This window comes from Schistocerca americana, chromosome 2, assembly GCF_021461395.2.
Source record: "Schistocerca americana isolate TAMUIC-IGC-003095 chromosome 2, iqSchAmer2.1, whole genome shotgun sequence".
Lineage (NCBI taxonomy): Eukaryota > Metazoa > Arthropoda > Insecta > Orthoptera > Acrididae > Schistocerca > Schistocerca americana.
This window is the reverse complement of record NC_060120.1, coordinates 196,936,012-196,963,821: the sequence shown is the minus strand read 5'-3', so window position 1 is coordinate 196,963,821 and position 27,810 is coordinate 196,936,012. Positions and strand designations below refer to the sequence as shown.

Here is a 27,810-nt window from a genome sequence, read left to right as displayed (position 1 = left end):
TTTGGGAGGATGGAGTTTGTTCTGTCTGTCCATCCTGATTTAGGTTATCTGTAGTTTTCCAAAATCGTTTCAGGCAAATGTGGGGATGGTTCTTTCAGCAAGGCCACAGCTGATCATCTGCCCTATCCTCATAAAACATAATCATATATTATGTGTGTGGAATTAGGGTAAGCTACTACAAACAGCATAGTGAACGCATTATTGTGGCCCTAGATAGATACGAAGCCCACACCTACTACAGTAGTACAAGTTTATATGCCAACTAGCTCTGCAGATGATGAAGAAATTGATGACATGTATGACGAGATAAAAGAAATTATTCAGGTAGTGAAGGGAGACGAAAATTTAATAGTCATGGGTGACTGGAATTCGAGTGTAGGAAAAGGGAGAGAAGGAAACGTAGTAGGTGAATATGGATTGGGGGGAAGAAATGAAAGAGGAAGCCGCCTTGTAGAATTTTGCACAGAGCATAACTTAATCATAGCTAACACTTGGTTCAAGAATCATGAAAGGAGGTTGTATACATGGAAGAACCCTGGAGATACTAAAAGGTATCAGATAGATTATATAATGGTAAGACAGAGATTTAGGAACCAGGTTTTAAATTGTAAGACATTTCCAGGGGCAGATGTGGACTCTGACCACAATCTATTGGTTATGACCTGTAGATTAAAACTGAAGAAACTGCAAAAAGGTGGGAATTTAAGGAGATGGGACCTGGATAAACTGAAAGAACCAGAGGTTGTACAGTGTTTCAGGGAGAGCATAAGGGAACAATTGAAAGGAATGGGGGAAAGAAATACAGTAGAAGAAGAATGGGTAGCTCTGAAGGATGAAGTAGTGAAGGCAGCAGACGATCAAGTAGGTAAAAAGAAGAGGGTTAGTAGAAATCCTTGGGTAACAGAAGAAATATTGAATTTAATTGATGAAAGGAGAAAATATAAAAATGCAGTAAATGAAGCAGGCAAAAAGGAATACAAACATCTCAAAAATGAGATCGACAGGAAGTGCAAAATGGCTAAGCAGGGATGGCTAGAGGACAAATGTAAGGATGTAGAGGCTTCTCTCACTAGGGGTAAGATAGATACTGCCTACAGGAAAATTAAAGAGACCTTTGGAGATAAGAGAACCACATGTATGAACATCAAGAGCTCAGATGGACACCCAGTTCTAAGCAAAGAAGGGAAAGCAGAAAGGTGGAAGGAGTATATAGAGGGTCTATACAAGGGCGATGCACTTGAGGACAATATTATGGAAATGGAAGAGGATGTAGATGAAGATGAAATGGGAGATACGATACTGCGTGAAGAGTTTGACAGAGCACTGAAGGACCTGAGTCGAAACAAGGCCCCCGGAGTAGACAACATTCCATTGGAACTACTGACGGCCTTGGGAGAGCCAGTCCTGACAAAACTCTACCATCTGGTGAGCAAGATGTATGAAACAGGCGAAATACCCTCAGACTTCAAGAAGAATATAATAATTCCAATCCCAAAGAAAGCAGGTGTTGACAGATGTGAAAATTACCGAACAATCAGTTTAATAAGTCACAGCTGCAAAGTACTAACACGAATTCTTTACAGACGAATGGAAAAACTAGTAGAAGCTGACCTCGGGGAAGATCAGTTTGGATTCCGTAGAAATACTGGAACACGTGAGGCAATACTGACCTTACGACTTATCTTAGAAGAAAGATTAAGGAAAGGCAAACCTACGTTTCTAGCATTTGTAGACTTAGAGAAAGCTTTTGACAATGTTGACTGGAATACTCTCTTTCAAATTCTAAAGGTGGCAGGGGTAAAATACAGGGAGCGAAAGGCTATTTACAACTTGTACAGAAACCAGATGGCAGTTATAAGGGTTGAGGGACATGAAAGGGAAGCAGTGGTTGGGAAGGGAGTAAGACAGGGTTGTAGCCTCTCCCTGATGTTATTCAATCTCTATATTGAGCAAGCAGTAAAGGAAACAAAAGAAAAATTTGGAGTAGGTATTAAAATCCATGGAGAAGAAACAAAAAACTTTGAGGTTCGCCGATGATATTGTAATTCTGTCAGAGACAGCAAAGGACTTGGAAGAGCAGTTGAACGGAATGGATGGTGTCTTGAAGGGAGGATATAAGATGAACATCAACAAAAGCAAAACGAGGATAATGGAATGTAGTCGAGTTAAGTCAGGTGATGCTGAGGGCATTAGATTAGGAAATTAGACACTTAAAGTAGTAAAGGAGTTTTGCTATTTGGGGAGCAAAATAACTGATGATGGACGAAGTAGAGAGGATATAAAATGTAGACTGGCAATGGCAAGGAAAGCGTTTCTGAAGAAGAGATATTTGTTAACATCGAGTATAGATTTAAGTGTCAGGAAATTATTTCTGAAAGTATTTGTATGGAGTGTAGCCATGTATGGAAGTGAAACATGGACGGTAAATAGTTTGGACAAGAAGAGAATAGAAGCTTTTGAAATGTGGTGCTACAGAAGAATGCTGAAGATTAGATGGGTAGATCACATAACTAATGAGGAAGTATTGAGTAGGATTGGGGAGAAGAGAAGTTTGTGGCACAACTTGACCAGAAGAAGGGATCGGTTGGTAGGACATGTTCTGAGGCATCAAGGGGTCACCAATTTAGTATTTGAGGGCAGCGTGGAGGGTAAAAATCATAGGGGGAGACCAAGAGATGAATACACTAAGCAGATTCAGAAGGATGTAGGTTGCAGTAGGTACTGGGAGATGAAGAAGCTTGCACAGGATAGAGTAGCATGGAGAGCTGCATCAAACCAGTCTCAGGACTGAAGACCACAACAACAACAACATGTGGTGCAGCTATTTATTTTCATTGTATTATGATGACAAATCCTATATCATTGAGAAACAACCCCTGGTTGAATAAATAAATAAACAACAACCCATTAAGTTAGCTGACAACAAGACCAATCCTGGCTATGACAAGAGCTTGTACACTTTCCCATAATAATGCAGCATGAAGTATCCATATATCAACAAAAAAAGTAAGACATAAATGCACAGAATCAGCTCATTGTATACTAGCATAAATAAGGGTAGAACATCTACATTCATAAAAAAAAATGCTGTTGTCCTTTACATTCAGTACTGTTAGCTTCATTTGGTTTACTGTCGGCAACTTCAAACAGCTTTTGTTCCATTCAGCAGACATCTCCATATCTAAGAAAAGAGATCTCCACCACTAGAACATCCAGATTTAAATAGAAATGCAATAGCATTCTTTTCAATTTAAAATGAATGTAATTCATGGAGAGTTCAGTATTCGTTTACAATGGTGTCTCAGCATTCATAGATACTGCTGCAACAATAAGAGCATCAGCAATATATGAATTATTTAAAAATCCATCAGCAAAATATGAATTATTTAAAAATGCAAACACAAACTGAGCCATTACTGTAATGGCTGTGGCTATCGATCCCACAGAGGTCTCATGGGTTATGCTGGGATCAACAAGGAACCACTCTGACCAATGGCTAAGCAAAGCATGTGCACTGAGCTGAAGTGAGCATTTAACAGAGGGCGAAAAAGAAAGCACAATTAATAAAATGTTCCAGGCATTATGCCGTGGTCAAATGGCTTTCACCTTAAAACCTGATATTTCATTCTCATCTGTGGAGGACATTTTCAAGGGGGACTGTGGCATTTTTGAGTGTCTGATTCACACCCTGGCTCACTACTGACTACAGCAAAATTCCGCTTCCACAAGCTTCTGTGCCATGGCATGATGTCACATGTTTTGAATATGTGAAAGCAACTGGCTGTTGTTGACTGCTATCATCCGCTGCTGCTATTATCCCATGGTGGAAGAGTGGTACACCTTTTCTTGATTTGCTAGTTTTCAAGAAAGAAAATGGTAGCTTGGGCCACACAGTTTACCGAAAACCCAAGTGTTACATACACTGGGATTTGAACTGCCACCCACAACAAAAGCAGGGCATCATAAAAACTATGATAGAACAAGGCAAATCTGTGAACCAGAGCTGCTTGATGCAGAATTAACACATCTCACCAATGCACTGCTCAGGAATGGTTATTCATTCGCTGAGGTGAAAGGAGTGTTAAGACCACAGCGTAGAAATCATAGTGATGCTCAAGTGCTACTAAATTTGAAAGTGTTCCTGCTATTCATTAAAGACATGACTGACGGCATAGGAAAAATCTTGAAAAAACGGAACATCGCGGTAACTGACACACCCACATGGAAGATACAAGATCATCTAAAATTGGCAAGGATGCTAGTCAACTGGTGGAAAAAGCTGGAATTTATAGGATTCTGTCAAAAAACCACTAGGGGAGCACAAGGGCAATTGCAGAAGAGGGGAGATTTACTAATCAGCTGTTGCGGAACATGCTTTGCAGCCAGGACACCACCACTTTCATTTTGATAGGACTCAAGTACTGGCAGCCACTAGTGGATACCATGAAAGGCTGTACAGAAAGGCCATTGAGATTGTAAAACACCCTAGGAATTTCAATAAGAAGGAGGAGGCTTGAAATTGAATGACATTTGGATTCTAGTGCTGAAGGAGATGTGTACCACTCTTCCACCATGGGACAATAGCAACAGTGGACAATGGCAGTCAACAATGACCTGTTGTGCTCATGTAATCAAAACATGTGCCATCACTCCACTGTGTGGAAGCTCACAGGAGCAGAATTTTGCTGCAGTCAGTAGCAGGCCATGATCCCCATGAAAATGTCTTCCACAAATGGGGACAAAACATCAGGTTTTAAGGTGAAATCCATTCAACCATGGCATAATAACCTGGAACATTTTATTAGTTGTGTCATTTCTGGCTGTGAAAGTTTATGTTTTACGAAAAAGAAAGCAACACTGCGGTGTGAGAAGACAGTAAGTTATTGTGTACCTGCTATACAGCACTGGCTGATTTTCTCCTCCCTACCCCTCCCCCCCCCCTCTCTCTCTCTCTTTTTTCTCTCTCACTCACACACACACACACACACACACACACACACACACAGTCACTCACTCACTCACTCACTCACTCACTCGACTGCATACCAATGCTGATGCTTTGGTGTGAGGTACATCGGTCACTTTCAGTAAGGTTGTATACAGAAGTGACGGTTACATGCTGGCTGGAATGGCAGGAGGTTGGAGAGGATACAACTGCTAGCAGAGGCCAACTCGAACTTTCTCGCAATTGAACAGTTCTGTCGTCTCAAAATCTTGGTAAATGTCATTTAATACCATTTCCTTTTGCTGTGGTTATGCACTGGAGTGTCTTGAAGAAGTGTTTGGCATTGTTTTGCAGATATTTTGGTTTGGTCACCATGTTGAGTTTCTTAGCTGCAGTTCCAACCCACATCCCTTATTTATTCGTAAGACAGTAGGTTGTGTCCTAGAACAGAAATATGCCCTGTTCTGGTTGTTGGCAATGTAGCATCAACACTTTTATTTAGTTGGTTATGAATACCGATACTGTATATATTTTAGTTTAATATTTAATCTGGTGCACAGTTTTATTAAAGATAGCTACATATAATGATTGTGTTAAAGAATTTAGAGCACAGTTGGCATCACTTATTATTTCTGTTGAAATCAACATCATCATCATCACCACCACCATCACCACCACCACCATCATCATCTAAGCCATGGGTCAACCTGGTATGGCCAATACAAAGGTGGCAGAGGGTGACAGCTTCCCGCCGAGAGAGGCAGGAGGAAAAATGCCACATGGTGGGAGTCCCCTTAATTGTATGATGATTATTAGACACAGGGGTGACCTGCCAACAGTTTGCCCACAACTGAGTGAAAATAAATTTGATGTGAAGCCACAAATCACCCCCAGTGGGATTACCAAGAACAGGGGGGTAGGTGGGTGGCCCCCCCCAGCTACACAATCACCAAGCTGGATACCCATGTGGCTGGGAATCCAAGGGAAATCAACTGAACAAGCAGCACGATCAAGATTGCCGATGAGGTCATGAATAACAGAAACCAAGGTGTGGCAGGAAAAACAACGGGAAATAGCCTGAAGGCCACACATTGAGTCCATACATAACACAGCTCAGATGGAGGAGGGCCATTTCATAGAGCAGAGGCCCCAGAAATGGCCATCAGTTTCGCAGTATACACCCCACACATGGCAGGCAAAAGATGGTTTTCATGCCAACAGAAGTAGTGAAGGCACACCCCACATGATCAGCAGATTTAGTGTAAAAAACAACAACATTATGAAACTCTAGTGAACCATGGACCTTGCCGTTGGTGGGGAGGCTTGCGTGCCTCAGCGATACAGATAGCCGTACCGTAGGTGCAACCACAACGGAGGGGTATCTGTTGAGAGGCCAGACAAACGTGTGGTTCCTGAAGAGGGGCAGCAGCCTTTTCAGTAGTTGCAAGGGCAACAGTCTGGATGATTGACTGATCTGGCTTTGTAACAATAACCAAAACGGCCTTGCTGTGCTGGTACTGCGAACGGCTGAAAGCAAGGGGAAACTACAGCCGTAATTTTTCCCGAGGGCATGCAGCTTTACTGTATGATTACATGATGATGGCGTCCTCTTGGGTAAAATATTCCGGAGGTAAAATAGTCCCCCATTCGGATCTCCGGGCGGGGACTACTCAAGAGGATGTCGTTATCAGGAGAAAGAAAACTGGCGTTCTACGGAACGGAGCGTGGAATGTCAGATCCCTTAATCGGGCAGGTAGGTTAGAAAATTTAAAAAGGGAAATGGATAGGTTAAAGTTAGATATAGTGGGAATTAGTGAAGTTCGGTGGCAGGAGGAACAAGACTTCTGGTCAGGTGACTACAGGGTTATAAACACAAAATCAAATAGGGGTAATGCAGGAGTAGGTTTAATAATGAATAGGAAAATAGGAATGCGGGTAAGCTACTACAAACAGCATAGTGAACGCATTATTGTGGCCAAGATAGATACAAAGCCCACGCCTACTACAGTAGTACAAGTTTATATGCCAACTAGCTCTGCAGATGACGAAGAAATTGAAGAAATGTATGATGAAATAAAAGAAATTATTCAGATTGTGAAGGGAGACGAAAATTTAATAGTCATGGGTGACTGGAATTCGAGTGTAGGAAAAGGGAGAGAAGGAAACATAGTAGGTGAATATGGATTGGGGGACAGAAATGAAAGAGGAAGCCGCCTGGTAGAATTTTGCACAGAGCACAACATAATCATAACTAACACTTGGTTTAAGAATCATGAAAGAAGGTTGTATACATGGAAGAACCCTGGAGATACTAAAAGGTATCAGATAGATTATATAATGGTAAGACAGAGATTTAGGAACCAGGTTTTAAATTGTAAGACATTTCCAGGGGCAGATGTGGACTCTGACCACAATCTATTGGTTATGACCTGTAGATTAAAACTGAAGAAACTGCAAAAAGGTGGCAATTTAAGGAGATGGGACCTGGATAAACTAAAAGAACCAGAGGTTGTACAGAGATTCAGGGAGAGCATAAGGGAGCAATTGACAGGAATGGGGGAAATAAATACAGTAGAAGAAGAATGGGTAGCTTTGAGGGATGAAGTAGTGAAGGCAGCAGAGGATCAAGTAGGTAAAAAGACGAGGGCTAGTAGAAATCCTTGGGTAACAGAAGAAATATTGAATTTAATTGATGAAAGGAGAAAATATAAAAATGCAGTAAGTGAAACAGGCAAAAAGGAATACAAACGTCTCAAAAATGAGATCGACAGGAAGTGCAAAATGGCTAAGCAGGGATGGCTAGAGGACAAATGTAAGGATGTAGAGGCCTATCTCACTAGGGGTAAGATAGATACCGCCTACAGGAAAATTAAAGAGACCTTTGGAGATAAGAGAACGACTTGTATGAATATCAAGAGCTCAGATGGAAACCCAGTTCTAAGCAAAGAAGGGAAAGCAGAAAGGTGGAAGGAGTATATAGAGGGTCTATACAAGGGCGATGTACTTGAGGACAATATTATGGAAATGGAAGAGGATGTAGATGAAGATGAAATGGGAGATATGATACTGCGCGAAGAGTTTGACAGAGCACTGAAAGACCTGAGTCGAAAGAAGGCCCCCGGAGTAGACAATATTCCATTGGAACTACTGACGGCCGTGGGAGAGCCAGTCCTGACAAAACTCTACCATCTGGTGAGCAAGATGTATGAAACAGGTGAAATACCCTCAGACTTCAAGAAGAATATAATAATTCCAATCCCAAAGAAAGCAGGTGTTGACAGATGTGAAAATTACCGTACTATCAGCTTAATAAGTCACAGCTGCAAAATACTAACACGAATTCTTTACAGACGAATGGAAAAACTAGTAGAAGCCAACCTCGGGGAAGATCAGTTTGGATTCCGTAGAAACACTGGAACACGTGAGGCAATACTGACCTTACGACTTATCTTAGAAGAAAGATTAAGGAAAGGCAAACCTACGTTTCTAGCATTTGTAGACTTAGAGAAAGCTTTTGACAATGTTGACTGGAATACTCTCTTTCAAATTCTAAAGGTGGCAGGGGTAAAATACAGGGAGCGAAAGGCTATTTACAATTTGTACAGAAACCAGATGGCAGTTATAAGAGTCGAGGGACATGAAAGGGAAGCAGTGGTTGGGAAGGGAGTAAGACAGGGTTGTAGCCTCTCCCCGATGTTGTTCAATCTGTATATTGAGCAAGCAGTAAAGGAAACAAAAGAAAAATTCGGAGTAGGTATTAAAATTCATGGAGAAGAAATAAAAACTTTGAGGTTCGCCGATGTCATTGTAATTCTGTCAGAGACAGCAAAGGACTTGGAAGAGCAGTTGAATGGAATGGACAGTGTCTTGAAAGGAGGATATAAGATGAACATCAACAAAAGCAAAACAAGGATAATGGAATGTAGTCTAATTAAGTCGGGTGATGCTGAGGGAATTAGATTAGGAAATGAGGCACTTAAAGTAGTAAAGGAGTTTTGCTATTTGGGGAGCAAAATAACTGATGATGGTCGAAGTAGAGAGGATATAAAATGTAGGCTGGCAATGGCAAGGAAAGCGTTTCTGAAGAAGAGAAATTTGTTAACATCCAGTATTGATTTAAGTCTCAGGAAGTCATTTCTGAAAGTATTCGTATGGAGTGTAGCCATGTATGGAAGTGAAACATGGACGATAAATAGTTTGGACAAGAAGAGAATAGAAGCTTTCGAAATGTGGTGCTACAGAAGAATGCTGAAGATTAGATGGGTAGATCACATAACTAATGAGGAAGTATTGAATAGGATTGGGGAGAAGAGAAGTTTGTGGCACAACTTGACCAGAAGAAGGGATCGGTTGGTAGGACATGTTCTGAGGCATCAAGGGATCACCAATTTAGTATTGGAGGGCAGCGTGGAGGGTAAAAATCGTAGAGGGAGACCAAGAGATGAATACACTAAGCAGATTCAGAAGGATGCAGGTTGCAGTAGGTACTGGGAGATGAAAAAGCTTGCACAGGATAGAGTAGCATGGAGAGCTGCATCAAACCAGTCTCAGGACTGAAGACCACAACAACACAGTAAAAGTACATGGAAAAAACAACTGGATGCCATCGGAATGGTGGAGGCTTTCGGATCTCAGGAGAAGACGTCCATACAAATCCAGGACTGAGAAACTAACCGGGGGGGGGGGGGGGGGGGGGGTAAATAGGAGAACAGGACAGAGAGGGAAGATGGAAATTGTGGTGAAGCCCATCTGGTAATCCCACCTGAGGGGAGGCAGCAAGCAGGTGACCATGAAAAGAATAGAATAGGATGGATGAGCAGGGAAACAGCAGATAGCAATGGCTCAGGAAGCCAGGAGCTAGGATCACTCAACCAAAAGAGGGGGGGGCAAGGGGGGGGGGGGGGGACAGATCAGTGTCAACCAGAAGACTGTCGACAGGGCTAGTGCAAAAGGCACTGGTGGCCAAACTGATACCACAATGGTGAACCGGGTCCAAGAGGAGAACTGTGGAAGGGGGAGCTGAGCCAATAGCTTGACAACCATAGTCAAGGTCGGACACAACTAAGGCACATAAAGGCAGACAAGAGTCAAATGATCCATGCCCCAAAAGGTGTGGGCAAGGAAGTGAAAGCCTATCTTCAGAAGGTGGATATGTGGCAACTATGTAAGCCTGTAGTCTGAAAGAAGATTCAAGAAACGGAACTTGGGGAGCACAGAAGCTGTTGGGAATCAAGGCAGAGCTCCAGACCCAGATGGACCACAGTACAGTGACAGAAATGCACCATCTGTTATTTAAGGGAAAAGAATTTAAAACCATGTGAGAGAGTTCATGCCATATGGCACTCTGGAGCTGCCACTCCGCAGATGCCACTGAGTGGAAATCATTCCAGATACAGAAATCATCCACATACAGAGCAGGGATGAAAAATAGTCTGACGGAGACCATGAGTCCATTAATAGCAATGACGGGAAGAAGGACACTTAATAAGGAATGCTGTCCCACTAAATCAAGACAGCAGAGTAAATGTTGCAGCTACAGTTCAAATGATTTCTTCAGCTGCCTAATCATGACAGACGAGTGCTGTGTATATCACTACAACCGTGAGACAAAGGAGCACAGCAACTAGTGAAAACATGGATTCATCACTGTCAAGAAAGGTGAAGGCCCAACTACCAACAGGCAAGGAGATGGCTGGGTGTTTTTTATGGTTGCCACGGTGTGGTGTTAACAGATTATGCTCTTAAGGGGCAAATTCTCCTATCTAGGTTGCAGGAGGCTGTCAAGGCAAACTGTAACAGGAAGCTTTCCAAGAGAGTGTTCTTGCTCCTTGATAATGGCCTACCTCATTGCGCACAGGACAAAGTTACAAATGCCCTGTTTTGGGCTATCAAATATTGAGCCCTCCACCCTCCTCCTGTATTCTCTTGACATGGCACCAAGCAGTGACTTCTAGAATTTTTCTCAAATGATGATGGGGTTATTTTTGACATGTGAAATTTCCTGAACAGTCAAAATGCAGATGCCTACAAGCAAGGCTTAGCCAAGTGATGCGGCATTAGGAAAAATGTGTTGCACGGGTGGGTGAATATGCTCAGGACTAACAGCATCACCAAGCTTCATGGTCACAGCTTGATTCTTTTTGGATGATAATTAATTCTTAAAACCCACATTCTTAAATTTTAAATTATTCTGCCAATGAAAGACAGAGGAATCTGTTAGTAAAATACAAGCTTTATGAAAGTGATGTTAAGTATCAAAAATCTCATTTTCAGAAGTTACAAAACAGTTTGATGAAAATTACATAGATTGTTTTCATAAATTATTAACTACGGTACAAACTGTGAATCATGAGTGCAAAAAATTACCCACACAAAATTTATTATTGTTGAATTATGAAAAAACAATCAGCACGCATTTTCAACTAGAAGTAAATGTATTCCTACATCCTCAAGTCATTTAAGATTAATATGGTATTCATGCCGTTAGACTCTTTTCACAATAAAGCACTTGGTCTTGGCAGTGCTCTATTACGTGATATGAAATTAGGAGATTATCCTTACAAAATCATCCCCAATTATGTGTAAGTCATTCACTCATTCACACATCATATTCTATAAATCCCATCATGAAGGAGAGGCAAGAGGAACGTGAAATGAATCAAGTTATAAATTAATAGGCTGCAGCAGTCACTGCTGGCTACATCTGTAAAGAATTCCAACAACAAATTATGACTCGTGCTGATCTACTCACATTGGTAATTATGGCAAGCCACTACTCTTCCTCTCACAATACTTAGCTGCCTTTTTTTATGTACTTTTTCTTGCTAACTTTTCAGAGAATGTCATCAACAGTAAATTTAAAATGTCATCTAAAATTTACATCAATTAGAGCAAAAATTCTGAAACATCATAAGAGAGATGGCTAATAAGTTGCTCTTTTACTTAAGCTTTGAGTATCTATGAACTTGCAGTTTGCTTCTTGATGTTTACTGATAACCTACTGCTGACCTTCACATCAGAATGTGAAACTCCATTCTGAGCCCTAGACCAGGACACATAGTCTATTGGTAATTCTTTTTACTCTCATTATTTTGGTTGTGAATTTCACAGTGTGTCCTAAATTCAATCTTTACTAACCACAAATACAATTAGTCAATCTATGTAATGGCAAGCAGGTGTAAAAATTTCACGGCTGTGAAGAGTCTCCTACAAGAAGTTTGGTTATCAACTCTGCATAATAATCTTACTGTAAGTTTCTGAAGAATACTTCTTTCATCCTAATAGAATTCCCCAGAAGATTATGTCATAGGAGAGTTCTGAGTGAAAGTATGCTAGCAAGGTCTAACCACAGTGAAGCACACAGCAGATGGCACTTCCTATTATATCAGTTATTTAGACCAGACTTCACAGTCTCTAAAGTAGTATATTCCTAGATTCATCAAAGTAGTATATTCCTAGATTCATCACTTAAAGTTGGTTCTAGAAATGTTCTCAATGGGCTTTTATGGGACAGTTTGTGTATAGCTTCAAAATCTACCAGTTTAATTCTTTCAGCAGCTACACAACATTCACTTAGATCAAACAACTCTGTCACTATCGTGAGAGTGATTTCTAGGAGCAAATCAGGCAGAACATCAGTTCAGAGCTGGAAAATCAACCCAGTCAACAATTTTTATCTTTTTGACATACTGGCAGTAGTGGATGATAAGCAACATGTACCTGGAATATTTCTCAATCTTAGTAAAGCCTTCGATGTTACCGATCACAACATTCTCTTGCACAAGTTAAGTAATTATGGAAATAGAAGCCAGTCTGAAAGATGGATCCAATCACACCTCAACAATCAACAACAGATTACAGAAAAAAAATGCAAAGATGGTAAGAGTTTTTGCAGTAATGAGCAAAAAATCAAATATAGAGTCCCACAAAGGTCAGTTATTGGTCCTGTCCTAGTTCTGCTCTATGTAAATGACTTAGCTGATAAAATATATGATAGAACCACAGGACACTTTGCAGATGACACTAATGTTCTGATTAAATCACACAGTCATGGAAATCTGCAGGAAATTGCAACATTGGTTATGCATGGTTTAACATAGTGAGTGATTGATTGATTGATTGATTGACTGATTGGTTGGTTGGTTGGTTGGTTGGCTGGTGTGCGGTATAAAGGGGTCAAACTACAGGGTCATCAGCCCCTTTTTCCTCAAGCAAACAAGTCGTAAGGTAAAACAATTTCCAAAAGGAGTTAGAGAAAGTAAAAGGGCATAAAACTAATGGGGAACCACGCTGAAAGAGAAAATGAAGGAAGCAAACCAAAACTGGAAAACATACAGTAAAAGGAAAAGCAGAGGAAGGTATTAAAATCATAGAGCAGCTGGCCTGGGCTGGCAGGTTACAAGAATAAAAAAGGATGAGCCTGTCACTTTGCAACAAACTAAAATCTCCAGCCTAAAACACTAGTCGAGGAAAACAAACATAAAAAAGATGAACAATAAGGGAAACAAAATACAAAGAAAGAGTGAAGAAGAGGTAAAATGGAGGGAGGGTGGAGGCCTGGGAAAAATGGCCAGACACCCACCCTAAGAATATATGATTAAAAAAAACCTCATGAATAAAATGTAAAACTAAATCAGTTGATGAGGCATCTTGCCCAACAGCATAGGTAGGGTGCTGGGATGGTTAGAAGGCCGCCACAGAGTGATTAAAACTGCTCAGTCCAACAAGATGTGGACAACAGTCATACAGGAGCCACAGTGACATCAAGGTGGGTCCTCGCGATGGAGCAGGTGACCATGTGTTAGCCAAGTACGGCCAATGCGCAGCCAGCGGATAAATGCCGCACATTCATTGTCTCCTTGATAACATGAAGTTTATTTGGTGTACCGAGGGTGTGCCATTCAGTATCCCCTGAGCATGAAAACTTTATGGTAGAAGACCAATCAGACATCAGTCTCCTGCAGACTGATTCCCAGAGTTGGTTTACCAGTAGCCTGTTTGGCCAGCCTGTCAGCAAGTTCATTGCCCGGTATCCTAACATGTCCTGGGGTCCAAATGAAGGTCACTGAATGTCCACTGTTGCTGAGAGCAGATGACGAAAGACTCATTGGCGTAGAAGCTGATATGCTCAAGAGCACGATAGGTGGCTAGCAACTCTGCAGTGAAAACACTGCAGCCATCTGGCAAGGAGTGCTGTTCAGTATGTCCAATGTGAGCGTAAGCAAAGCCAACAAGACCATCAACCATTGCTCCATGGGTGTACACTATTTCTGAAACCTGGAACTCGCCAACAACAGAGAAAAATTGGTGGTGGAAGGCCTCGGGTGGAACTGAACCTTTTAGGCCTTGCAATAGGTCCAGCCAAAGCAATGACCGGGCTATGGACCACGGAGGTGTACAAAAGTGGACCCACAAGACAGGTGGTAGAGGGAAAGCGTCGAGTTCAGTAAGAAGTGACCACACTCGGACAGCAAGGGGATTCCCAGTTCTGGGCCACCTTTGCGGAAGATGGATTGGTGTATTAGGGAAAAGGAGATGGTAATTTGGATAGCGGGGTGAACTATGAATGTGGGCAGTATCATGTGCAATTAGTAGTTGCCACCGGAGCCAAAATGGATGAACACCAGCTTCCATGAGGAGGTTGTTCAAGGGCTCGTTTGGAAAGCTCCCGTTGCAAGCTGAACTCCACAGTGGTGGATAGGGTACAGCGGGCAAAGTGGGGAGGGCAATGCTGAACCACACACCATGCTCCCATACTCAGTAGGGGACTGTATGAGGGCTTTGTACATCTGCAGCAGTGTAGGACGATCAGCACCCCCAACAGTTTGGTTCAGGCATCAAATAATATTAAGATGCCGCCAGCACTCGTCCTTAAGCTGACGAAGATGAGGAAGCCAAGTTAAGCGGGCATCGAAGACCAGTCCCAAAAAGCAGCAAGTCTCCACTACATCAAGTAGTTGGTCATTGAGGTAAAGTTCTGGATGGGGGTGGACAGTATGACGATGACAAAAGTGCACGACTTAAGTCTTGGTAGCCAAAAACTGAAAGCAGTGAGCGAGGGACCATGACTGTACATTCCATATGGCTCCCTGCAGCCAGCATTCAGCCACGCCAATAGAAGAGGAGCAGAATGAAATACAAAATCGTCAGCATATAGGACAGGAGATACTGATGACCCTACTGCTAGAGTGAGACCACTGATGCCAATTAAAAAAGGTGGGACACTCACGACAGAGCCCTCTGGCACCTCACTCTCTTGTATGTGGGGTGCACTGCAGGAATCACTGACGCAAACTCTGAAAGTGCGGAGCAACAAGAAGTTGCATACAAAAATCACGAGTGGGCCCCAGAGACCCCACACATGTAGAGTAGTGAGGATATGGTGTCGCCAAGTGGTATCAAAGGCCTTCAACAGGTCAAAACAGACTGCAATGATGTGTTGTCTGCAGGAAAAGGCCAACTGAATGGCAGACTCCAGGTGGACCAAGTTGTTGATGGTGGAGCACCCTTGGCGAAAACCGCCCTGGGATGAAGCCAGGAGGCCCCGAGACTCAAGGAGCCAACACAACAGCCGGCTCACCATAAGTTTGAGCAGCTTGCACAGAATGTGTGAGGCTGACAGGATGATAGCTATCAACATCTAGTGGTTTCTCACCAGACTTCAGCACTGGGAATATGACACTTTCCCGCCACTGCAACTGGGATTCACCATTGCTCTAGATGCGGTTGAAGACAGCAAGGAGGTGACGCTGGTAATCTGCTGACAGATGTTTAACCATTTGGGAATTTATGCGGTCGGGGCCAGGGGGTGTGTCAGGACAGTCGGCAAGGGCACAGAGAAATTCCCACTAACTGAGGGGAACATTATATGGCTCAGGGTGGTGTGGAGCAAAAGAGAGGTGTTGCTGTTCCACCCGTTCTTTGATGAGATGAAAGGCGGGGCAGTAATTCTCAGAAGCAGAGGTGCGAGCATAATGCTCAGCATGATGCTCTGTGATTACATCTGGTTCGGCAGATACAGCTCCATGTGTGGAAATTCCAGGTACACCTGCAGGTGTTTGATAGCCATAAAGTTGTTGGAGCTTGGTCCAAACCTGGGAAGGAGAGGTTCATGTTCCAATGGTGGAGACACAGCGTTCCCAACATTCCTACGTCTGTTGTCTGATGAGTAGATGGATGTGGGCACAGAGCTGTCCGAAGGCAGTGAGGTTCTCCAGGGATGGGTGGTGTTTATGATTTTGGAGGGCCTGCCTACAGTCTCTAATGGCCACACTGATTTCCGGCGACCACCAAGGCACTGACTTCCGCTGGGGGCAATCCAAGAAACAAGGGATTGCCAATTCAGCTGGTGCAACAATGGTAGTAGTGATGGTGTGGATCACTTCATCAATGTTGCCATACAACAGAGCTTCAACGGCAGTAGCAGAAGTGAAAGCGTCCCAGTCAGCCATGCGAAGAGCCCATCTGAGCAAGCATCACTACCACACAAGTTGTTGTGAGCTCTCCAGTGGTTAGATGGGAGAAGGCCAGGACTGCAAACGAAGAGATCAATGGTCTAGTATGTGCCATGTGCCACACTGAAGTGTGTGGGGGCACCTGTATTTGGGAGGCAAAGTTCGAGTTGAGTTGGTAGGTCCTCAACATCTTTACCATGGCCAGTAACCTTCGTTCCTGCTCACAAAGGATTATGGGCATTAAAATCATCCAGAAGTAGAGAAGATGGGGTGAGTTGGGAAATTAATGCTGCCAATACATGGAGCAGCACTTCATCATCTGGAGGGAGGTAGATGTTACAGATGGTAATATCCTCCGTTGTCCTCACCCTGACATCCACAGCTTCCAAAGTTGTATGAAGGGACATAGATTTGCTACAGACAGAGGTAAGGACATAGATACACACTCCACCTGACAGTCCGTCACAGTCAGTGCAGTTTTTGAAGTATCCCCGATAGCCATGAAGCGTGGGGGTCCGTATTGTGGGAAACCAGGTTTCCTGAGACCAACACAAAAAGCAGGTGTAATGCTTAAGAGTTGTCATAACTCAGCCATGAGGAAGAAAAAACCGCTGCAGTTCCACTGGATGATGACACTTTCTGGAATCGGCGAAGGCATGTAGTGACCAAAGAGGCAGGTTATGCCTCAGCATCACCTGCTGTCACCAGTTGAGTATTTGTATCCATTACCACTGCCATTGAGATGTTGGTGAAATCCAGGCCCTCGGGGGAGCTAAAATCTCCACTTTGTCCTCAGATGCTGAACTGGTAGGGAGTGGTAGTGTTGGGGTCACCAGAGGGTCCTGTTTCTTAGCAGACTTCTTCTTCATTTGCTTGCCCTCTTGCTTCTCTTTAGGGGCTTGCTGGGAGGGCTTCTCCAAACCAGTTCCAGGCACAGATGAAGACTGTGAAGCCCTTCATCCAGCAGCTTGTGGCTCCTTCAGCCACGGACAAGTGTCCACTGTGTGGAGACCCTGGAAGGGAGTGTCCCAAGGGACCCCTTCTATGAGAGGAGGCTGTAGCCTCTCTGGCTTTGTGGAGGGGACCGATGTCCCCAGTGTTTGGGAGGGGGGGTTATTGCTCCCGAAGTAGATGCCCTGAGAGCAATGGAAGAAGAGGTGCCACCAACCGCTGCCAAGGGGGCGGATGTATTCAGGCGGCATGGAGGGGCCACAGTATGTGGCACAGATTGCGGAACTACCATCACAAGTAAGGGTGATGTTGACGTAGCTGCAGCATATGAAGATGTCAACTGTTCAAATTTACCTCTAGCATATTGTTAAGTCAGCTGGTCCAGAATGAGTTAGTAGTAGTAGGCATGCCTCTGATGAAATTGGACGTAAATTTGTGATTCGCAATAACAATGTAATTTGTGGTGTTATAGAAGTGGAAATTGTAAAGATGATGTGATATTGAAAAAAATGTGACAAGAAAATAACATTCAAGAGTAAGACAGGTAAATCTTCATCAGTTATTATGTCAACTGTAAACCACGCAGTTAAAAAAATTTCAGCTTCAAAAATCTACCCCTAGACACACTGCAGCCAACAACGAGAAAATGAAGATACATGTAGGTAAAAAATAGTTTTTTTGTATATCCTAATCCCTCTCAAAACTGTTGAAGGGACTGAAAAATTTAATAGTGATGTGTGGAAGGATAAGATTACAACTGTAGACATCATGTGGGATTAGTTGACTGATAATGAAGTCTTGTCTGTTGCAGAAGATGAAAAGACAGTGATTTGTTTCAATTGCAGTTTATTTGAATCTCCAATTACTCAAAGAAAGAAGACCGAGAGCTACCCAACAAGGTTGTATCAACAGTGAGGAGATACTATCAACAAGGGACATCAATAAGAAAAAAGATAAGTACAAACTATTTGTGAAATTGACTTTTTGACTCATGTGATTGCTAGGAAAATGAATAGAGAGGAGGGTAGTGGTGATGAAGTGAAATCTGTAGGACTCAGCCAAGACGTTTCAAGTGAAAGTGTAGTCACCAAAGAAACAGTGAAAACTGTAATTTTGCAGTTGATTTTGGCAAAATTAGAGAAAATGAAGACAGAACAGTCTGAAAACAATAGTAAAATGGACAGGGTACAATACCAAATAGACCAACTTAGTAATCATGTTTTGGAGCTACAAAACGGGTTGTAAGAGGAATTAAAAAGTGTGAAAGAAAAAGTTGATATCTTAGAAAGTAAATTTATTGTTATGGAAAATGAGCTAGTTAGTGAATCTGCACGACAGACGACGAATGTTAATCATGTCAGAGTTCAACAGAAGACCGTAGAGAAAAAATGGAAGAGAACTTTAGTAGTTTATATCAAAATATTTTAAATGTTGAAAACAGTACACTAACTAATGTAAATGTTTCAGATCAAAAAATTTCAGAAGTTCAGGAAAACTGCATTTACAACAATCTGTGTTCCAATAATGGTACTGTGTGGTCCAACATTCCACTCAAACATTTTCCATCAGGCAATTTACATCCAGTGGATTTTCTGCACCACTATAGAGATAGTTTTGTGTCAGGCATGAGTGACGATCAAAAATTTAAATTTGTTATCTTGAAGGTGAAGCTCTGTATTGGGTAAATCTAAATTTAAGTCAGCGGGAGATATATAAGAGTTTCAAAAAAAGTTTTTTAAATAAATTTTGGTCAGAAGCTGAACAAGGGAGGATTAAAAGTGAATTTTTGAATGGTCCTAATTATAGGAATAGGAACAGTACTCTAAAAGAGTTTTTTAAGAATCAACTTAAGAAATTAACACACCTTGGCAAACCATTTGACGAAATGACATTGACTGAGGCACTAAAAAAGAGATTACCAGAAAGGTTGCAGTGGGATTTAGTACACAGACCTGACAATTGCCTTGAACAATTTTTACAATATGTTGAAAGGCTGGATAGAGCAGCAGAAAGAAGTATGTACCATAACAACTGAAATGATGGAGATTACAATGGTGATAACTACAGAAACAGAGATAGTGGTAACTTCTATCAGGGTCAAAATGGTAATCAAGACAGAAATTTTGAAAATCACTAGAATAGGAGTAATGCGGATAACCATGGTCAATTTAATAGAAGAAATAATCATAGAGGTAATTAATCAGGTAACTGCAGTCAGCCTCAATGAAGGTCCACAGTTTTGTGACAAGGAAACACAACAAGCACAGGAACCCCAATTTACACTTACAATTAGATAATAATATCAGTGTTAATAATGTGGCACAGGTATCTGAAGCTGAAGAGAAGGAACATCAGATTTCTCATTTATGTTTTGATCAAAAGTTTTGGGGTACTATGTTTAACTATAGTGATGTAGGTACTAATCACAAACCAGAATGTGAGAGTAATGAGAATTTTGATGTAGTGTATACTAATGATTTCTTCTCTTGGTCAGAAACAGTGTTAATGATGTATGTAAAACAGGTGATGACTGTATTGGATCTGAATTAAGTGGTATTTTTGATGTAGATGTGAATGACAGCTGTGAAATGACTGAGGTTGCAAAGTCTGAGACTGGTTGCTTGTTGCAAATGAATGTAGATGATGTGTGCGACTTTGATGGTGATGAGACTTGTGTTGTTAATGATGTTGTTGATGAAGTAATTTTTGAAGAATATGATGATGATGAGTATCAGGTATTTGTGGAGTTTACGAATAATGAAGTTTCAGAGTTATTATTGAATACAGATAATTCACAATAAAGGATGACAGCCAAAAACAGTTGCAGGATAGAATTTTTTTATTAAAATTCTTGACCAAGGTTTCGGTACATATAAATATACCTTCATCAGAAGTAAAACTTCTAAAATTACATCATGCACTGGAGAATAATAAAACAATTATGCCAAAAGGCGTCGTCAATAATTAAAATATCATCTCCATTTGTACAACATGTGTAATGGGCACAGGATCAAAGCGAACAGTTTAACACCGTTACTTCGCCTATGAACTAATGCCTTTTGGCATAATTGTTTTATTATTCTCCAGTGCATGATGTAATTTTAGAAGTTTTACTTCTGATGAAGGTATATTTATATGTACCGAAACCTTGGTCAAGAATTTTAATAAAAAAATTCTATCCTGCAACTGTTTTTGGCTGTCATCCTTTATTGTAAAGAATTTTAACAGTTGCTGCTGCAGCCATGTTTAAAATCTTGGAATACAGATAAGGTAAGTGACAAATGTGATGATGTGGGAGAGAGTCACAGGATACCAGTCCAGTTAAAGCAGTTTTTCATCAATGTCATGCAGAGTAATGACCCAAGCAGTAAAGGTGAGTTATCTGTAAGCCTAGAGAATAAAGGTGAAAACTTTTTGAAGTTTTTTGGGACCAGACTGAAGATAACATAGATAAATGTGCACTGTGGAATAAGTTAGCTGTGGTTAGTGAAAATTTGTATCCAAATTGGTGGAATGAAGTGAGAAAAGAACTAAGTAGGACATGTAATTTTGACAGTAATATATTTTGTGTCCCTTCTGTAATAAGTAATGTTACTTGTACTATGGAATCCATTCAGTGTGTTCAATCTTTATCTGACATGTGTAACCAAAGTAATGCTGTAACACCGGTAACAAGTTGATAAAACCCTGCAAAAACAGTGTGACTGTAGCATTTGATGAAACTGAAAGTGATCTTTTACATGAAGTGTCTAATAACAGAGATGACGATTCAGAATTTGGATGTCCTTACATTAGGATTAAGATTGATCAGCGGGAAGGAAAATGTTTGATTGATACAGGCAACCCAATTTGTGGTATATCTGAACAATTTAGAGACAAAATGCAGTATAGTAAGAATTTTGTGTAAATGCCCATTGTAGGTGTAAAGATAAGGGGAACTACTGGTAAGCAAAGCAGAGCAAAGTATGTAAAATGTCAAGCACTGTTAACATTTAGCATAGAGGGCAAGACCTATGAACATGAATGCATAATGATCCATAGTCTAGAAGAAAATATACACTATGTTTGTAGATTTATAAGACTATGTAATTGTGTTTTGTTTGCCATAAATATAGTATGTAGTTTCTAAAGTTCTATCTTGTCCATTGACTGAGTTCAAATCTATCTATAGATTCATAAGACTATATAACTGTGTTTTGTTTGTCTAGAATTTAGTATGTAAGATGATTTGATTTTTAAAGTTCTGTCTAATCTATTGACTGAGTTAAAATCTGTGATACACTAATGTTCTGTAATAGATTTGTGCTTTAGAATTTGATACATATATGCCATTAGACTAAATTAGTAGATCCTTTTGCAATTTTGAAATACAACAATGTTCACAATTTGTAATACCTTATTAGTCCATCCTTTTTTTATTGCATTTAACTCTGATTATTAATGTTCCATATGTGAACACTTTTTAATTCCACCTGAAATAAATTCCATATAACTGACTTTGAAAAATGAATAATAGGGAGAGCATATCTCATGTGATGTGGCAAAGATACTGAACAGCATATTTAGCACACAAAACAATGTTTCAGGATTTGATGTGAATGCTAGACAGGAAGTTACCTATCCGTTTAAGTGTGTGATGAGAACTCTAAGGAGGAAACTGAAAGATGTGGGTGGATCCACTCCCCACACTGCAGTATACATAATGTATTGAGAAGTCAATGCCCCTACTTGAGGGAAAAAAAACAAGCATTTATGCAGAATAACTCTGTCTTCAGCACTCTTGACTAACAATTCACAAATATCAGTCACAACACTAATGTAGCTGACAGATGCTTGAGCACATTACCCAGCACCTATGATCTCTTGTAAGTCAACTGGTCCAGCAGAGTACAGTTACATTAGTGTTGTGACTCATATTTGTGAATTGTTAGTCAAGACTGCTAAAGACAGTGTTATTCTGCATATATGGATGTTTTTTTCAAGTAGGGGGATTGACTTCTCAATACATTATGTAGCTTTAAACCAGTATGTATTTTTTTCTATCAATTGTAAATGAATCTTCTAGGCTTTTATGTACGTAAGTTATTTTGTATGGACAATTAGCAAATAGCGTGGAAGAAATTTACTAATATAGGCAATATAACAACAAGTATACATGTCTGCTTTCATACACAGATTTTGGTCCTCAAGCTACCCAATTATGACATCATTCAAAGCTATTTATGACAATGTTTACCTGTATTTATCCTGAGTACAGTATTGTATTTGATTGGAACTTGAGTTGTGGGCAGATTCAAGCTTAACTCTGTAATGGGAACCCCTGGTCATTGCGACTGTGTGTGTGTGTACTCAAGGAAAGTATACAACCACTGATTGAGGCCAGATGCTTCTTACAGTTACTCTTTGCATATAGTTGAACTTACTAATATGATTATGAGGTTTATTCATTTTGTTGTGTCGAAACATTTTTTGCTGGTTTGTACCCAGTGTGCTTTGGATTAATGGGTTGGTCCCCACATCGTAAGCTTAGGCCCTAATATTTTTCCATTATTTTGTTCTTTCACGAGTCAACACATCTGTAAATACTCTGGTTTATGTGGCTGATTGATTTTGTACTATATTCCTACTCATAGTTGAGTATATTCTTCTGGTCTGTACCCGTTATTGTGAGTTTATTGGGTTGGCTCATTGTTCGTACACCTAGGCTCTGAAATTTTTCTCTTCTCTTTTGAAGATTTTGAAAATTTGATTGTATGTATGTATGTATGTAAACTTACATTTTGTAATTCTGGTAATTTACATTATCTCTGAATTTATTTCTATAGTTTAGTGTTGCAATGTTGTAGTTTTGACCTTGTATCAATTGTCTTGTAACAGAATGTTCCACGCATCTGAAAATCTGAATCCCGATATATGAATGGATTATGACATGAATAGTAGATATTTTCTTATGTTTTCTGTAATACGTAATGTATCAGATACTTCTATACATCTGGATTCTATCTTTTGGCATCATTTTGTACACCAATTGGCAAACCTTATAGTCTGTCATGAAATATTGTAAACCTACGGTTTACAAATTTTGTGAGGGGGATGTTGTAATGGGACACCCACCACTAACATTACCTTTTTTTATATAGGAATAGCCCATACCAAAAAGCACTTTCAAATCTTGTATAGGTTAAAATTATCTCAGCTGTTTCACTAAAAGAATTTCATTTGATTTTCTATACAATTTATTATATTTCAGGCTGAAAAGTGCAAAAATAAATTAATTTGTTAAAAACGATAAGTGCTGGCTCTGTGTGTGCATTGGAATTGCTCTTCTCTTAGAATTACTTGAAATTACAAAATATCTGGAATACTTAAAATTCCTATTATTAACTGCACAATCTCACGATATTTATTAAATTTATTTCCAGACTCATTTATAAAATAAGGAAATAATTTAGGGAAGATTCTTCTCTTGTCAAGAAAGTTTGTAAACTCTTTTGTTTTGTAAGCTCTTTGGAATATGTCAGTACCACAGAATGAGTTAGTAGTAGTAGTAGGTGTGCCTCTGGTGGAGTCTGATGTATTTTTACAATCGGCAATAAGAATGTAATTTGTGGTGTTACAGAAGTGTAAAATGGAAAGATGATGTGATATTGAAAAAAATGTGACAAGAAAATAAAATTCAAGAATACAACAGGCAAATCTTCATCAGTTATTATGTCAACTGTAACTCACAAAGTTAAAAAAAATTCAGCCTCAAGAATCTACCCCTAGACATACTGCAGCCAACAACAAGAAAATGAAGCAAAAAATAGTTTTTTTTATATATATCTTACGCCACTCGAAGCTTTCAAAACTTTTGAAGAGACTCAAATATTTAATGGTGATGTGTGGGAGGGTAAGATTACAAGGTCTAACTGCACACTGGATATATGGCACACCACATAAGATGTCCTTCCCTAAATGGCCCGCACTTCAGATAATTTGGAAAGATGTGTAGGTCAAATCCTAAAAGGGGACCATAACTGTAGGCCAAAAACTGGGAGACTCCTTTTGGACGCCTATTATGACAGGCAGGAATACCTCGGGCCTATTCTAACACCCGGACCTGCAGAGGGATAGCACGGTGGTTCAGGAGAAACAAGAACATCATAAGTTCTTAACGAACTGTGGTAGTTAAATTTCACTCCATAAAAAACCTCTATCCTGCAGATCTTGTTTCCACTAGCAAAGGAAAAATGTCTCAAATGTGAGTTATGTAGAATTTTAAGGCATACATCTACAGGAAGATTCGAAGTGGTAAATGAAGCTTAACAATACAAGTAAAAAACTGAATATGTATGATTTAAGCATTCTCACTCAAAATACAAGCTGTAACATGGTAGTATACAGTCACCATTGATAAACTGCATAATTTTTTGGGGAAATTTCACAATTTAAGAAAGACATTTAAAATACAGAAAAAAATTGTCAGAGTGATAAACAAAGCTAAATGCCCTTTTTAGAAGTCTGAAAATACTGCCTCTGCCTTATTTGTATATACAATTTTTACAAAAGAAAGTGTCTTGAAAAAACATTTTCAGACATAACTATGATTTACATACATACAAAACTAGGCAGACACTTAACCGTCATGCAAACAACTGAGCACAAACTTATGCAAAACAGGAGTATCCCCTACTAGAGTTCTGGTTATATGTCTTTTTACTTGAAATGCATATCAACATTAAATATATTTAAGATTAGACTGAAACAGTTTTTACATTACCACTGCTTCTACTCTGTCTTTGAATTTGTGGAACATCATAATAAGTAAACTTCGTTTGCCAAATACTGTTAAACTGTATACTATGTCACTTCATACTATAATTTAGTTTGTTTTGATCATGTAGTCACATTTAACCCTCAAGCAGGCGCGCCTGTGTATAAAGTGTGCCAACAAAAAATAAAATGATTTTGCACGATTCCATTTTTTTTTTCACAACTGCTGACCAGTACCTTTTCCTTCATTATTGCTTCAGGTAAAACAATGATAGTTTGTGTTGTCATACATCCAAGCGAGCAGCAGTAATATACAACACAAAGCAAGCTAGGCAGAAAAAATTTACAATTCATGCAAAAAAAAAAGACCCTGATTATGAGCTAGCAACCTAATGCCACACTGAGGCAGTTGTCTATGAGATAAATAGTGATCAAATAAGAAGCTGGATGGGATCTAATGCCACTGCACTGCTTAATGCTTCGAGTGGGTCATTACTGTCTCTGTAACACCTGTCCTTCACGACAGGGTGTTGTACTGAAAATTTATTTCATTATTGTTTAATAAAACAGTGGTGTAGCTCATATTATGTAAGATTATTTTATTGTTGTTTAAATAAACTAAGATTAAACTGTGATTTTGATCATACATGACTCACCTTGGCAACATAGATGAAGCTATTCTATACATGTACACAAAGTGCACTGCGCGCCCACTCGTGTTATGAAAAACGGCGCGCCCCCTCGAGGGTTAATAAGTACTGCTGTCTTATGTAGAAAAGTAAATAGTAATATGTCAGTTCACATTATCATGCACTTTTTGGTTGTGTTGACTATGTAGTCACAATGACTCCTGTAATCGTAAGTTAATTATGCTTACCCTTGTCCCATACAATATATACAAACAATTTACTAAAAAAGTATTCTAGGATCAAATAAATAAATAAGTGTATGTCAGCATTTTCACTGTGGTTGGACAACCGTAACTGAACAAGATTAAATTTTATTACTGTGCTTCATTTCTTTGTCAGAATGTTTACTACCAGACATTAATAGTTATATACTAAAAGTAAAAAACTGTAAACAGGGTGCAACTGGGCAACAAGCTAAAATGAAGTCAACACATACATAAACTAACCAAGAGGCTCAGTGCGGCCTGCTTGCACTACTTGTAAAGGTGTCTATTGGCAGCACTTGGAATTTCACCTCGAGATGGTAAGTCCAGGCCAGCCACTCAACATACTTGTAATTTTACAGTATTCTAAAGCGAAAGAAATAATAAAAAGATATACAGCAGTGCAGATATATATATATATACGCAAACAACAAAACCTCTTCAATAAAACTCACCTTCAGTGGGAACTTCACACCCTCGGGCAATGCTGCAGAATGCAAAGCTTGTAAAGGGCCAAACATAGCACCACAACCAAAATCTGCCTTTGCAATTACTGATGTCCCATCAGCTACATTGAGAACTGCAAGATTTGGAGGCAAGGTTAACCTGGCTCTAGAGGGAATCTTTGCATCTTGAACCTGTTTGCAGAATATAAATTAAACATTACACTTGAAAAGGGCTAAGCACAATATTCAGCTTCCTTGAACAACTTTTAAATTTGCTTTCTCTCTCTCTCTCTCTCTCTCTCTCTCTCTCTCTCTCTCCCTCTATCTCTAGACACTGATAAAATTCAGTTCACTTGTTGACAGACATCAGTAAACACCAATAAGAAATTTTGAACTAATGAAAGTGATACAGCATCAAAGTAAAAGACTAGTCTAACTTCATCTGAATACTGTCTTAATTTCTGGTTAGCATTTGCTTTAAACATATAGTGCCCAAATTTTGTCAATCTCTTGTTAACTGACTAGCAAATGATAGCACAGCAAATTTATTTTCAAAGTGTTTCTGATATCCCAGATCCAATATAAAAGCTCTATGTTGCCTACAAGTTTATGAGACACTGCTATAACAAACAATGGAGTGCAAAAAGCACAACTCTCTCACACACACGGATACTGTCTGTGGCCCAACTTTGTCAATAAATGCAAATGTCCTAATTTCATAACTGAATCTGGCCCCAGCAGTTGGAGACAGTCGCGAAGTGTATGTGAGTTGTGTCTGCATGAATGTATTTGTGTGTTCTATTACAGAAGTCTTTTTGTCCAAAAGGGTTAGTGTTTAACAGTCTACTTATTGTGCTTGTCTGCAACTCAGTGCCTCATTTATGTGGTGCCTAGCATTCTATCTTTTTCATCATATCGTCAACGACACTGAGTGTTTTTAGATATGTTCGATGAAGTGAAATATGCAACATAATGTCACATAAGTTCAACTCGCATACTTCTTGATAAGTACCAACATCTTGCCATTTTCCACAACCCAATAATTCTGCTACATGTTTCAACACTTTGAGCATACAATGATGGTAATTCTGTGCCTGTGCTAGTCTTTGTGCCTTATGACATGCAGAGGTAGCAGAGTTACCCATGAGAGGTTGTGGTTTCTGTAACTAACAGTGAAGAGGTTGTTCTGAATTGGAGTCCTACACAGATGTTGTTATCAAAAACTGGATTGGCAAGTAATTTGTTGCACCGTCTGCCATCTATCTGTTGTTAAAATATGCAATGGTTGATGAGAACCACTGTCACACCAAATTGTTAGCCAGTACTCTTGACTCTGACAGTGGTGGTTTTCTCTGAATCGAGGGACTT

The 27,810-nt window shown here is 40.0% G+C and overlaps 1 protein-coding gene across 3 annotated transcripts in view; it reads right to left on the bottom strand.

Annotated features, from left to right (window-relative positions):
* The window catches only part of LOC124590782, a 281,346-nt gene that overhangs the window by 217,751 nt on the left and 35,785 nt on the right, over positions 1 to 27,810 (bottom strand). For 2 of the 3 annotated variants that reach the window (XM_047131676.1, XM_047131675.1), the window contains exon 3: positions 26,452 to 26,634. In XM_047131676.1, coding sequence (XP_046987632.1) covers positions 26,452 to 26,634 — 183 coding nt within the window. Of the gene's footprint in view, positions 1 to 5,235; positions 5,300 to 26,451; positions 26,635 to 27,810 lie in introns of those variants that run through there. The other variant, XM_047131677.1, reaches the window with a different exon arrangement.